General features: G+C 49.7%; 1 protein-coding gene across 2 annotated transcripts in view; it reads left to right on the forward strand.

Moving 5' to 3' along the window:
* Positions 1-14,955, forward strand: part of ASAP2 (ArfGAP with SH3 domain, ankyrin repeat and PH domain 2) — a 201,839-nt gene extending 186,884 nt beyond the window's left edge. For both annotated transcript variants that reach the window (XM_025354932.1, XM_025354933.1), the window contains 4 exons: positions 8,967-9,016; positions 9,738-9,826; positions 10,269-10,391; positions 12,517-14,955. In XM_025354932.1, the coding sequence (XP_025210717.1) occupies positions 8,967-9,016; positions 9,738-9,826; positions 10,269-10,391; positions 12,517-12,591 (337 nt within the window). In that variant the 3' untranslated portion in view covers positions 12,592-14,955. The remainder of the gene's footprint in view (positions 1-8,966; positions 9,017-9,737; positions 9,827-10,268; positions 10,392-12,516) is intronic.
* Positions 14,956-14,958: the final 3 nt, after the last annotated feature.

Genomic DNA, 14,958 nt, shown 5'->3' on the forward strand with positions numbered 1-14,958 from the left:
CTGCCAAGGGGTCTGGATGAACGTTTGCAATCCCCAGGGTTCCTACTTCAGCGTGGGTGCCACATGACTAATTCATCAGGTCTGAAGGGTCTTAAAAATAACTTGAGGATTTTTAGACTGTAAAAATGTCTTACAAATGTACATTTTAAGTCCACAGACTGAATTTAGACGAAGTGTCCTCAACACACAAGGCCTCTGGGTTCTATTTGCAGCTCACCCCCCAGGTGGTCTCTGTTTCTGTTTTCTTTCTATTTTCCCAAGGTTGTTTTGAACACATAGACCCTCTGTGGTGTGAGGCATGAATTTCCCACAAACAAGGACATTGTCCTACATAACACAATACCACCTGCAAAGTCAGGAAATTAACATGGATGTAGAAACAGCACCCAATCCTTAGACCCAGTTCAAGCCTAGGTGTTTGTCCAAATAAGCCGTTTGTTGCAGATGGGTCCAGTTTGTGGCTTTTTTTTTTTTTTTTTTTTTTTTTTTTTGAGACGGAGTCTAGCTCTGTCGCCCAGGCTGGAGTGCAGTGGCATGATCTTGGCTCACTGCAAGCTCTGCCTCCCAGGTTCTTGCCATTCTCCTACCTCAGCCTCCTGAGTAGCTGGGACTGCAGGTGCCCGCCAACACACTTGGCTAATTTTTTGTATTTTTAGTAGAGACAGGGTTTCACTGTGTTAGCCAGGATGGTCTCAATCTCCTGACCTTGTGATCCACCCGCCTTGGCCTCCCAAAGTGTTGGGATTACAGGTGTGAGCCACCGCACCCAGCCCGTTTGTGGCTCTTAATCTGGATCTTTATGGTGGGAAATGGTTCCTTTTAGTGGAAATGATATTTAGAGGCCACGTTCTGGGGGCTAGGTGGAGAGTCACTGCTCCCACACAGGCCCTCTGAGCTGTCAGAACTTGGAAGTATGAACACATGTACATGGATACATACATACACCATTTCTCTCTCTGTTCTGTGTCTTTCTGTATTGAAATCCATGAGTTCACACTGACATCTCTAATTTCAGTTGTTCTAGTAACAAACCACACCAAACTGACAGACATGAGGCACGGCCATTTTATTCTGCTGACAGATTGTCAGGAATTTGGATGGCACTGTGGGGTCTTTGTCTTTGCTCCACAGTATCTAGAGCCTTTGCTGAAAGGACTCGAAGCCTGGGGGTGGCTGGACACAGGAGGTGACTCGTTGGCTGGGGAACAAGGTCAGAGCCTTTCACCCACCCTGTGGTAGCTGATGCTGCCTGTCAGCCAGAGCCTCAGCTGGGCTGTGACTGGAACACCCATGCGTCCCTGGCATGGGCTTCCTCACATCATGGTGGCTGGGTCCAAGGACAGGTCCCTAGAGAGAGGCCTGGCCCTGGAAGCTGGCACAGAATGATCTCTGCCATACATTACTGCTCAAACAGTTACAAGCTCAGACACAGGGGCAGAGAGGAAGGCACAAGGAAGTTTTTTATCAGTTCCACCTCTCAATAAAGAATTTGGGGCCAGGCGCAGTGGCTCACGCCTGTAATCCCAGCACTTTGGGAGGCCGAGGTGGGCAGATCACCTGAGGTCAGGAGTTTGAGACCAGCACGGCCAACATGGCAAAACCTCGTCTCTAATAAAAATAGAAAAAAATTAGCTGGGCATGGTAGCAGGTGCCTGTAATCCTAGCTACTCAGGAGGCTGAGGCACCAGACTCTTGAACCCAGGACGTGGAGATTGCAGTGAGCCAAGATTGCACCATTGCACTCCAGCCTGGGCAACAAGAGCAAAACTCCATCTCAAAAATAAAAATATAAACAATTTGGGGACTGGGCACCATGGCCCACATCTGTAATCCCTGCACTACTATTTTTTTGGGGGGCAGGGGATGGGGGAGCAGTGGTGGGCTGGCCACCATGCCCGGCCAATTTTTTTTTTTTTTTTTTTTTTGAGACGGAGTCTCGCTCTGTCGCCCAGGCTGGAGTGCAGTGGCCGGATCTCAGCTCACTGCAAGCTCCGCCTCCCGGGTTCACGCCATTCTCCTGCCTCAGCCTCCCGAGTAGCTGGGACTACAGGTGCCCGCCACCTCGCCCGGCTAGTTTTTTGTATTTTTTTTTTAGTAGAGATGGGGTTTCACCGTGTTAGCCAGGATGGTCTCGATCTCCTGACCTCGTGATCCGCCCGTCACGGCCTCCCAAAGTGCTGGGATTACAGGCTTGAGCCACCGCGCCCAGCCAATTTTTTTTATTTTTAGTGGAGACAGAGTTTCACGGTGTTAGACAGGATCGTCTGGATCTCCTGACCTTGTGATCCGCCCACCTTGGCCTCCCAAAGTGCTGGGATTACAGGTGTTGAGAGGTGACAATGTGCTAGCAGTCCTCACTCTCAGCGCCTCCTCGGCCTTGGTGTCCATTCTAGTGGCGCTTGAGGAGCCCTTCAGCCTGCCACGGCACCGTGGGAGCCCCTCTCTGGGCTGGCTGAGGCCCGAGCCGCCTCCCTCTGCTTGCGGGGAGGTGTAGAGAGAGAAGGGCGGGCGGGAACCGGGGCTGTGCTCGCGGGCCAGTGTGAGTTCCGGCGGGCCCCGCACACGGAGTGGCCAGCTGGTGCTACTAGCCCAAGGCAGTGAGGGGCTTAGCACCCAGGCCAGCAGCTGCGGAGGTTGCGCCGTGTCCCGCAGCAGTGCCAGCCGGCCGGTGCGGCACTCAAATTCTCACGGAGCCTTAGCTGCCTCCCTGCAGGGCAGGGCTGGGGACCTGCAGCCCGCCATGTCTGAGCTCCCCACCCTGCAGTGGACTCCCGCGTGGCCTGAGCCTCCCCAACGGGTGTCGCCCCCAGCTCCCTGGCGGCCAGTCCCATCAACAGCCCAAGGGCTGAGGGGTGCGGGCGTGGCTTGGGACTGGCGGGCAGCTCCGCCTGTAGCCGCCGTGCAGGATCCAGTAGGTGAAGCCACCTGGGCTCCTGAGCCGGATGAGGACTTGGAGAACTTTTATGTCTAGCTAGAGGATGGTAAATACACCAATCAACACTCTGTGTCTAGCTCAGGTTTTGTAGATACACCAATCAGTACTCTGTGTCTAGCTCAAGGTTTGTACATACACCAATTGGTACTCTGTATCTAGCTAACTCTGTCTAGCTAACCTAGTGGGGACTTGGAGAACTTTTCCCTCTAGCTCTGTGTCTAGCTCAAGGATTGTAAACGCACCAGTCAGCACTCTGTCAAAATGGACCAATCAACTCTCTGTAAAATGGACCAATCAGCAGGATGTAGACGGGGAATAAAAGCAGGCTACCCCAGCCAGCCGGAGGCAAGGGGCTGGGGTCCCCTTCCACACTGTGGAACGTTTGTTCTTTCACTCTTTGCAATAAATCTTGCTGCAGCTCACTCTTTGGGTCCACGCTGCCTTTATGAGCTGTAACACTCACTGCGAAGGTCTGCAGCTTCACTCCTGAAGCTAACGAGACCGCGAACCCACCGGGACGAACGAACAACTCCAGATTCCCGAACAACTCCAGATGCACTGCTTATAAGAGCTATAACACTGACCACGAAGGTCTGCGGCTTCGCTCCTGACAGCGGGATCACGAACCCACCGGAAGGAAGAAGCTCTAGACACATCTGAACGTCTGAAGGAACAAACTCTGGACACACCATCTTTAAGAACTGTAATACTCGCCACGAGGGTCCACGGCTTCATTCTTGGTCAGTGAGACCAAGAACCCACCAATTCCGGACACAGTGTGAGCACCACGCTCAGCCCATCCGTGCATTACTTTAGAAGGCCGAGGTGGAAGGATCACTTGAGGCCAGGAGTTCAAGACCACTCTGGGCAACATAGTGAGACCCTATCTCTACAAAAAAAATTAAAAATTACTTAGGCATGGCAGCACACGCCTGTAGTCCCAGCTACTTGGGAGGCTGAGGCGGGAGGATTGCTTGAGCCCGGGAGAAGGCTGCAGTGAGCTGTGATGGTGCCACTGCACTCCAGCCTGGACAACAGAGACCCTAGCTCTAAAAAAAGAAATAGTAACAAATCGGAAGGCAATGTTTTACAGTCACCATGGGGTTTCTTCTAGTTTTCTTCTTTTCTGTACTACTTCCTTTCTTTCTGAGGGTGAGCAGTCTGGCTCCCATCTTTACTTGGCCGGTGTCTATTTAGGAAACAGGACCCCCTCTCTACTGCCGCCTCTGCACAGCAGCTGCCTTTCCCTCTTTGGGTCTGCCTCTTGTTCCAGGACCCCCACTGGGTGCTCAGGGGGGCTCTCACTTCCTGCCACCTGGATGCTTTCCTCATCCCACCTGGGCTCGGACGCTCCTGTTGGGCCACCGTCTGCGGACATGCCCTTCTTGTTCACCTCTGGGTGACGCGCTTCCCCAGGCACCAGTGTGGGTGTTTTCAGCCGCACTGCCAGACAGATGACAGAGACTTTCAAGGTACAAACTACATCCTTCAATTTGGAGAAATTTCACTGATTTTTTAATGCCTTAAATATTGGGGTTTTTTTGTTCTCTTTTAATGTTTCTTACTCCTGAGATGTCAGACTCCTTGGCCTTTCTTCTGAATGTGTCATCTTGTTTATTGGAGTACCCTAAGTGCTCTGACAAACCTCAGCATCACCATGCTTTCACATGTGGAAGTTTGCTTCTTGCTCACGCTAAGTTTAGTGTGCATATTCTTAGTTGTACCCCAGTCCCAAAGGTAGACCCAGACCCCTCCGATCTTCTGCTTCTACCATCTGTCTCCTGGACTCAGAGGTACTTCTGAGGGGAAGGAGTTGCTGTGGGGGGCAGGCTGGATGCCCACACTCCCTCCTCAGGCTGGGGCTGGAAGTGCCACCCGGTGCAGGGGAGTCAAGCTGTCATCCTCAGCTAGCCCTCCACCACCTTCTCATGGCCATCCCTGCTTTGCTTGCCTGCCTATTTTGAAAATCTGTCTTCTGGGAGATTTTCTAGAGTTTATCTCCCAGTTCTTTTACTAAGGCGTTCATGCGTGTTCTCATATAATCATCTTCAAGTTAAACTCTTTTTGTAGAGATACTCCTTTTGTTTCCTGAGATCGTTTCTCAGTCTCCTGCCTCTGAGAATGGTTGCGAAGGTGTTGGCGTGTGTGTTGCAGTTTTCGTGTTCGTGCAATGTGTGCTGCCTCCACACCATTTTGACCTCTGTGGGTTCCAGGCTTTTCCCTATAAATTGCAAGCTCGGTGTTTCCCCTCCAGGTGAGGCAATAAAAACTGGCAGACTGCACAGAGCCACCCACACCAGTGTCACTGTGGAGTGGTCTGGCTGGGCCTCTTGTCTCGTCTGAAGCTTTTTTAGGAGTAGAGAAATAAAGTTAAACTTTTACTTAGTCCCTCTGTTTTTCAAGATACTCCCAACAGCCGCACCTGGTGTCCCCCGTCCAGATACCCTCTGTTTTGCCCTCTCCAAGAATAGAAGCTTCCTGTCCTTAGGTTGGGCAAGGCAGCAGCAATCAGAGCTGGGGTGCGATTCCAGGGATTCATGAGCTCCTTAAACAGATTTTTGGCTAATTCTTCTGCTTACTACCTTGCCTTTCTCCCCTTCCAGAGGGTCCTGAGCCTTTTGGGGACACTACAGGACAGATAGGAGTATTTCAGAGCCTTCCTCACTGCTGGAGTGGGATTCCATTCTTGAGGTCAACTAGGTTGACTATAATTTATCTTCCATTCTGTCGCCCAGGCTGGAGTACAGTGGTGCAATCACGGTTCACTGTAGCCTCGACCTCCTGGGCTCAGGTGATCCACCCACCTCAGCCTCCGCATGGCTGGGACCACAGGCATGCACCACCATGCCTGGTTAATTTATTTTTATATTTTATAGAGGTGGGGGTCTCCTTATGTTGCCCAGGCTGGTCTCAAACTCCTGGGCTCAAGCAGTCCTCCCACATTGGCCTTTCAAAGTGCTGGGATTACAGGCATGAGGCACCGTGCCTGACCTCTTTTAGGTTTAATTTTTTAAAATCCTTTTCCTTGGGAAGAAGTGGAAGTAAATGTACTTAAATCTGCCATTTTAACCAGAAGACTCCCAAAACTTTTTAAATGCTACTTTGCAAGATAACTTTTTAAAATATAACATGCAGGGCTGGGCGTGGTGGCTGACACCTGCAATCCCAGCATTTTGGGAGGCCAAGGTGGGTGGATCACTTGAAGCCAGGAGTTCGAGACCAGCCTGACCAACATGGCAAAACCCCATCTCTACTAAAAATATAAAACTTAGCTGGGCATGGTGGTGCACACCTGTAATCCCAGCTACTCGGGAGGCTGAGGCAGGAGAATCACTTGAACCCAGGAGGTGGAGGTTGCAGTGAGCTGAGACTGCACCACTGCTCTCCAGCCTGGGCAACAGAACCAGACTCCATCTCAAAAAAATAAAATATAATATGCATATCTGTGCCTTCCTAGTCTTAAACAGCTACTGAATTATGCTGTAATAAATGGGCTTTCCAGTGCTAATTATTTCTGCCTCTACACCAAAGTGGCCACAGGTCATGCTTCCCTTGGCTTCTGGGCTCTCTTCTGCCTTAAGACGCCCTGTGATTTGCACTATCCAAGCTGCTGCTTTTCAAGAGAACAAATCATGTGTTGAAGTTCTGGCTAACGAGCCGTCAGCTCCCAGCACTTATTGGGACTCAGAACTGTGGATGTCAGCTGTGAGGTGCAGGTTCCTGGTTCTCAGAAGTGTTACTAGCTGGGAGAAGCTGGACAGGTTTCCTCTCAAACATGATTCTACTTGGTTTCAGATCTGACTGGTAGGAAAAAGGGAAGCAGGGCAAGTTAGAGCTACCCAGGACAGATAAGGATGGGCGGAATCATGTCGCCAGTGCCCAGTGGTGTTCTTACTCTAAAGGAATACACGGGTGCATCCTCTTTGTAAAGGATACTATCCCTCCCCCACTGCTGGTAATTTTGTCTCTGGTATAAATGTGAATTTTCACACCTCTTCTCTTAGGGTAGGAGTCAGCAAACTATGGCTCACAGGCCAAATCCAGCCTGCCGCCTGTGTTTTAGGGCCCGTGAACTAAGAATGACTTTTGTATTTGTAATTGGTTGGAAAAAAAATCAAAAGGATATTTTATGGCGCATGAAAACTGTGTGAGATTCACTTCAGCGCTCATAAAATATTATTGGACCATTAGCCACACCTGTTTGTTGATGCAGTCTGGGGCTGCTTTCACGCCGCAGTGGCAGAGCTGAATGACTGCACAAAGCCAGCTGGGTGCAGTGGCTCACACCTGTAAGCCCAGAGCTTTGGGAGGCCGAAGCAGGAGGATTGCTTGAGACTAGGAGTTCAAAACCAGCCTGGAAAACATAGTGAGACCATGTCTTTACAAAAAATTTTGAAAGTTAGCCAAGCATGGTGGCGTGCACCTGTAGTCTCAACTACTCAGGAGGCTGAAGGGGGAGGATCACTTGACCCTAGGAGTTCGAGGCTGCAGTGAACTGACTGCCTCACGGCACTCGAGCTTGGGTAATAGGGCAGGACCCTGACTCAAAAAACAAACACGAAGTCCGGGTGCAGTGGCTTACGCCTGTAATCCCAGCACTTTGGGAGGCCGAGGTGGGTGAATCACCTGAGGTCAGGAGTTTGAGACCAGCCTGGCCAACATGGTGAAACCCCGTCTCTACTGAAGATACAAAAACTTAGCTGTGTGTGGTGGTGCACACCTGTAATTCTAGCTACTCGGGAGGCTGAGGCAGGAGAATTGCTTGAACCCGGGTGGCAGAGGTTGCAGTGAGCCAAGATTATGCCACTGCACTCTAACCCGGGAGACAGTGTGAGACTCCATCTCAAAAAAAAAAATCACAAAGCCTAAAAAGTTTACTAGCTACCTCTTTAAAGAAAGTCTGCTGACCGCTGTCTCAGAGGATCAGGCCTGCGAGTGTTCCGTAGTTAGGGATGACTGCAGGCGAGGGGGTCAGCCTGGTCAGTGTAATGATGTCTGCAGAGACATTTACACCCAGAGACATTGATGGAAAACAAACGGCCAGACTGGTCAAATGGGAGGGGTCTTTATGGAATAAAACAAAGTTCCTTTTCAGTTCCTTCAAAGTATGAGCAAAACCCAGGTGATGTTTTCTCTCCCTTCATTCTGGGACTGAAGCATCGAGGCCAGACAGGGTTCATTCCGAGCAGCAAAGGGAGTGTCGACGGACGGGAGCGTACAGTGGAAAGAATCCCATCTTTGCCTTCCCTTCCTCCCTGGTCTTCCTCTTCTGCCTCTCGAGCCCCCGGCCTGTGCCTGGCTTTATGCTAGGTCCAGGAGATCCACGGGGAACTGAAGCCAGAGGTCCTCACTGATGGCACTGCTCCTTAGCTCCGGAGTTGGCGGATCTTGTGTCACAGCTTTTGCAGATGAAAATGCTGACTCTCCAGAACCCATTTATCCAGAGCTGCCAAGTGGCAGGTTCAAACTGAGGGACCCCTGTCTGCCAGCCCTGAGAACCACATCCTCACTCGTGCGTTTCCACTTTGTGGCTTTGGGGCATGCTGGCCCAGAGGCTCGTGGATGGGGCCTGAGCCCATGGTCAGCCACACTGGTTCCCAGAAGCAGGGACCACAGAGGCATGGACAGCACTGACTCAGGGTGATCGGACCCATCCTGGCAGAGCCATCTGGGCCTGAGGTTAAGGTTCAGCCCCGCCCTTTCGTGTGATGGGACCAAGGCAGGGAAGGGGCTGAGCAGACTCAGGGTGGGGCCGGTGCCCAGCACTGCTCCAGACCCTGGCCATCGGCAGGCTCACGTGGACAGAGTGCTCGAGAAAAGCCCTGGTTTTAGAATCAGAAATGTTGGATCTAGCACTTTCTTAGGGCCTCTCATTCTTCCTTTTCCCATAAAAAAGAGAGCTGAGTGACTGTGAAGGAAATCACCTCACACACTTTCAGCTTGAACTCAGAAGGTTCTCTGATAAAAGAGGATGAGAAAGGGGCAGGTACCCTCAGGTAGCAGTAAATCTACTTTTTCTCTGTCTTTGTAGGGCTGACAAGTCCACCCCGCTGACCAACAAAGGCCAACCAAGAGTACCTGGTAATTATTTAATTTGGGACTGAGTTTGTTTCTGCTTGGTCCATGGGGGCAATGTGGTGGACATTCCCTGCCAGGTGGTCAGGCCTGAGGGAGGGCCCAGCTGTCTCCCCTCCCACAGCCCTCCTGCCCCCCTGCCCCCCTGCCCCCCTTCCCCTCCTCCCCTCCTACCCTCCTCGCCGACTCCTGCCTTCCTGCCCTCCTCCCGGACTCCTGCCTTCCTCCCCACCGACTCCTGCCTTCCTCCCCACCGACTCCTGCCTTCCTCCCCACCGACTCCTGCCTTCCTTCCCTGCTTCCTTCTCCTCCTCTCCCACATAGTCTCATGCCCTCTTCCTCCGCCACCTGCCTTCCTCCACCCCTCCCCTCCCCTCCTCTCCCCCTTTTCCCTGCCTTTCTCCTCCCTCCTGCCTTCTTCCCTCCTTCCCTTCTGCCATCCTCCCCACTCCCTTGGCCTCTGAGACCCCTGCTCCTGAGCAGCTCAGTCCTGGGGCCCCTCACCTTGTCCCCTCCTGCTGACAGGGCAGGCTCACTGGGGGACACTTGGCTGCCACACGAGCTCTGCAAGGGCTGCATCCAAATCAGAAGGTTCCCTTTTCCCTCAACAGATGGGAACACCTGGGGGGAAACCTGCTTTCAGACACACCCTGTGGCTTGTCCATTGCTTACATCTCATGGTTATGATTGATGGGATGTCTTAAGTTGCTTCATTTTTGCCCTACAGTGGATCTTTCTGCAACAGAAGCTCTGGGTCCTCTGTCCAATGCTATGGTCCTGCAGCCCCCTGCACCCATGCCTAGGAAGTCGCAGGCAGTAAGTGACGAGCCCCGTTTCCTGCCCCTCTGCTCTCTCCAGGAGGGTGCAGGCGGTTTCACAAGGGCTCAGGGGAAGCAAGCCTTCCCCTCTTCCCTTGGTTGGGGGCTGGACAGGGGTCTTCTTGGTACCTGATTGCTTGGATCTTGGCAACCGGTGGGTTTGGCCCTCCCATCGCAGCTCCAGGACGGGCCCACTCAGAGTGCCCTGCCCCGGCCGCTTTGTTTCCCAGCCCTTGGCCCCTTCTCTCTGCTTGGTGGGGAGCTCTTCCCTTTTCTCTCCCTGGCTCCTGAGCTGCACTGACCTGCCCCACCTTGGCATCTCCGGGCTTCTCAGGCCTAGGTACGGGGCTCCTGAGACCGGGGGAGGCAGGGTGCTTGAGCTCTGCCCTGAGAGCTGAGGGCTGCAACCATGCTAACCTTTGTTCCCTCTCCTGACACAGACCAAGTTGAAGCCTAAGCGGGTGAAAGCGCTCTATAACTGTGTGGCCGACAACCCCGATGAGCTAACCTTCTCCGAGGGGGATGTGATCATCGTGGACGGGGAGGAGGACCAGGAGTGGTGGGTGAGTCAGGGGTGGGCCCGGGAGGTTCCTGGGGGCTGGCTCGCAGGTGAGATTTTCTCAGCCTGAGCAGTCCAGACATGGTTCCTGGTGCCTCTGCCCCTTAGCATCCTCAGGAATTGCTTCCTCCATGGACACCCACTTCTGAGCAGGCCTGATTATTCCCCAGGGTGGCTGCTTCCCCTGTTAGGGTGCAGTTTCCAGAGCACCCATGAGGGCCTGAAGTGAGACTCCGTCATTTTGAGGCCTTGAGTTTCTAGGCCATCACCCCCCCCATTGCTGGATTCGTGGGATCAGGTGTCTGGAAGGAGCTGACCTAGAGCACAGAGCCCCAGGCGTGAGTCTGGTCCTGAAATGAGCTGTGGCCGCCCAGGCGTCCAGCGGGGTATGGGAACAAGATGAGCGCCGGCCACCTAAGAATTCAGACTTGGCCACTCATGGGCTGGTGGCCTGGGGCTGGTTGCTTTTATCTTTAAGCGTTAGTGGGATCATCTGTGAAAGGGGGTCACACACACAGTCTGGCGCAGATGATCCGGTGAGCACCCACTAAGCGGCAGCTGTATACAGTGAGGGCAGTGGATGAACCGGCTTGAATGGGGCGCAGGCAGACAGCCCCAGGCTGAGCCCACCACACAGCAGATGCAAGTGGCATGGCTCCGCCTCTGAGCTCAGAGCGGACAGTTCAGCTGGGAACTCACAGGATTTAGGGGAACTGCTTTGTCAAGTGCAAGGAGTTTGGACACTGTCTTTAGTCGCTGTCCCTTGCAGAGCTCCCACTAGTGTTTAAACTGCACGTCTTCAGCCTCCAGAGGAGCTGTGAGCTCTCAGGGTCAGGCAGCACTGCCTTCATTTGGCAGGGCTGGGTTCACCGGCCTTTCCTGTGGCCTCGTTTGCCCTTAATGGATTAAAAGTGTCTGTGGGCTGGGTGCAGTGGCTCACCCCCATAATCCCAGCACTTTGGGAGGCCGAGGCAGGCGGAACACTTGAGGTCAGGAGTCCGGGACCAGCCTGGCCAACATGGTTCTCTACTAAAAATACAAAAAATTAGCTGGGCATGGTGGCAGGCACCTGTAATCCCAGCTACTTGGGAGGCTGAAGAAGGAGACTCATTTGAACCCTCAGTGGGGAGGTTGCAGTGAGCCGAGATCATGCCACTGCACTACAGCCTGGGTGACAGAGCCAGACTCCATCTCTAAATAAATAAATAAATAAAGTGTGGATCCAGAGTTCCCACCATCAGCCTCACTATAGCACAGGCACAGAGAGGGCCACAGCACCTGGGCTCTGGTGAGGAGAGTGCTCAGCTTGGCTGCATAGAGCACGTGAGGACCCGAACTTGCCCCCTCCCATCCACACACCCACTAGACCCACCTGCACACAGAGCCAGCCCTGCCAGCCAGCTCCCACAGTTGCCTACAACCCACCATCCGGACAGGGCGCCAGCCTGACCACAGGCTTAGCCATGTGGAAAATACCTGCTCATTTCCAAAACTGGAAAATAGAGGCATAAAGCAGAAAACAGAAGTTGCCCATAGCCACAGCAACCCCCCACCACTCTGCAAAAAGCCCACCGTTCATATTTTGGCTGTTTTTAGCCTTTTATTTGCCTACATCATTTACACTCTTGAGATCATACTTGGATATAATTTACCCAAGAGCGAACGTAAGTGGATAGAGTGAAGCCTTACACAAGCGCTTGACTCAGTGAAATGGGGCCAACTTATACCTTTGCCACTTTCGGTGACTTTGCAGCTCACAGACTTGTGACACTCGGCTTCATTCATTCATTTATTCATTCATTCATTCAAAAAAGGCCAGCGGGGAGTAGTGATCAGAGAGCTGACCTGTGTGCCTCCCAGGAACAGGTGGGGGTGGCCATCCCTGCGAGTGAACATCTGAGGCACGGCTGGGAAGAGCTCCTTCCATAGGAGAGGCCTGCACTATTTGAAATGTGGTGAGGAAAAAAGGACAAAAATCGTTTGGATGTTTTACCCAAGTAATTTCTTGTCGGAAGAGAGTCTTCTGAACCAATCGTGCTTTTTTTCACCAAATGCTCTGTGTAATGCCCTTCAAAGTTTCCACCAACATTTGGAATTTTAATAGCAACCTACACTTTGTTCCGTTTCAGATTGGCCACATTGATGGAGATCCTGGTCGCAAAGGCGCATTCCCAGTGTCATTTGTGCACTTTATCGCTGACTGAATTGCTACTGAACAAAAGCATTAACAGTTATGTTCCTGTTTTGTTGTTGGTACCAAAACTCTTGCCAGATAACCAGTTTCATGAACTGTTTGTACGGTAGCCCATGTTCTCTAATGCCACTGCTCTGTTTTAAAAACTGAGGCAATTTTTACATATCAGTAATTGTTTTTATAATTTGTGGTTTTCACGAAACATTGCTATGCATTTATTAGGAAAAACTGAATTTCCCAACAGGTGAACTGAAAAGTTATTTTAACTATTATACATAATCAAGATCCTGCCTCTACGGAATTTGCTAAACCTAAAAATGTTTGCATTGAGTGTATTGGAAATAAACTCTTCCTGCATTCCTTGGCCCAATTCTGGAGTGGTGACCTTTAGCACAATTATTATTTTAGATGGCCAGTCAACTGCTGCTTCAGAAGTCCATAGCCCAGCTCTGGACTTTCTCAATAAAATGCCATCAGTTCACCTTTAAAGACACGTATTACTTTGAAATCCACCCAGTGTTTAAAAAACAACTTGGAAATTTACACATTAGCATTGTACTTTCTAGCCCTAATTTGTGAGGTTGCAGCTATCACTATATTCTGCATGTGTGTATAACCTGTTGTGAACAATCACACTTAACAAAACTACTGATGGTTTATGACAACGTAGGGTAACTACAGTTCGTTCCGTTCCAGGTTATATAAAACTGCATTTCCTGAATTTGGTTAAAAACTAAGGATGATGGATTGCAAAACAGTTCTTTTAAATTAGTTTATATGCTTTAGATGTTTCGGAATTTGCCTTCTTGAACTTGCTGAATCACACAGAAAGCAACTGTACCCAGTAGAATTCTGTGGCGCAGACCATGCTGTATTAACCCATCACTTGCTGTTTCCTGCTGAGTGTACCACTGCCTTCCCTTCTAGCCCATGAGAATGTTTACTCAGTTTAGTGTCTTGTATTTATATAATACTCCAACAGGAATGGTAGTCACACTGTCTTGAAATCGAATCTGTCCATCTGTTTATAATCAAGAACATATCAGAAATATATAGGCCCCAGATAATAAAATACTCCCAAACATCCCAGTTTTTACTATTTAAGGCCATCATATCATTCTTAAGCTACTTGGGGTGGTAGTAGGGGGGATTAGGTTGTATATTATAAAACCAAAACTCATTAGTTTAATGAACTTGACTGTCATACCTCTATTTAGTAATTGTGAGGGTAAGATTCATAGTAGGAATATTGGACATTTTGGCTGAGAATAAAGAGGCCTGTGATGCCCACTTGGACTTTTAACACAAGTAAAGGAATAAATTGAGTGTAGGCTTGGAAAGTGGGGCAGCAGTGCTGTTGCTGCATTTGTTGTGATGGTACATTTGATTGAAGCAGCTTGTCTTTATCATGCAAGACTCTATGTGTAGAGTTTTGGTGTTTTTTTTTTTGGCATTGTACGTTTTTTGTTGTTATAAAGGAAGACAGAACAAACTGGAATGTTTTATGATGTATAGCAATCGCTTTTTGCCTTTCAAAGTTCTGGGTAAAAATGTGTTAGATCTGTAGTTGTTTTTTTTTTTTTTTTATTAAAGCACTACATCTGTTTTCACTAATTGTTAATTTCTGTTGTTTGAACCCTTCATTTAATTTTCTCATAGATTTAAGTAAACAGATGTATTTTGCACAGTGCACTTATGTCTATTTTAACAATCCTCTTCCATCTGTATTTTATAGTCAGCCTTTGACCACCTGGTGCCAGCTATATAAGGAATCAAGTTGATTGATATCAACATTACAACTCCAGTCCCAAACTAATCTATCAGGTTCACTGGTACATAAATATCTAGGAAATATTTTTCCAGTCTACAATTTGGTGCTATTGTGCAGTAACTAATAGTACTCTTAACAGAGGAGAAATTATATTAACGTCCCTGCTAATATCCTTTCTTAGTTATTTGCTCTTTGCAAATTAAAAAAGCAACTGAGAGAAAGAAAAACATTGTAGATATCTATTTATATTTAAAGTTTATGTTTCACATACTGCAGCTGCAGGATTCTGGCATTTTGCATGCCATTCTCCATCAGATCTGGGATGATGGCTCAGAATATGTACACAGACTAAGAGTTACTGTGTGATCTGTTAAGGGGTGGATAACATAATATGCAGCTTAGGAAGCTATTTTGAGATGTATGATATTCAGTTCATTCACCTGATTACTTTGGTTGCAGCACAACTGTATATATTGTATAACCAAAATTGATTATTTTCATTGTCCTTAATGCAGTGATTTATAACTAGAGCATGTTTAATAAGTTTACTCTTCTTGTTAACTAGTCATTTGACTGGAAAAAAATAAAATACTTTTAAATGGACAT

The sequence above is a fragment of the Theropithecus gelada genome, chromosome 13, assembly GCF_003255815.1.
Source record: "Theropithecus gelada isolate Dixy chromosome 13, Tgel_1.0, whole genome shotgun sequence".
NCBI classification, from domain to species: Eukaryota; Metazoa; Chordata; class Mammalia; order Primates; family Cercopithecidae; genus Theropithecus; species Theropithecus gelada.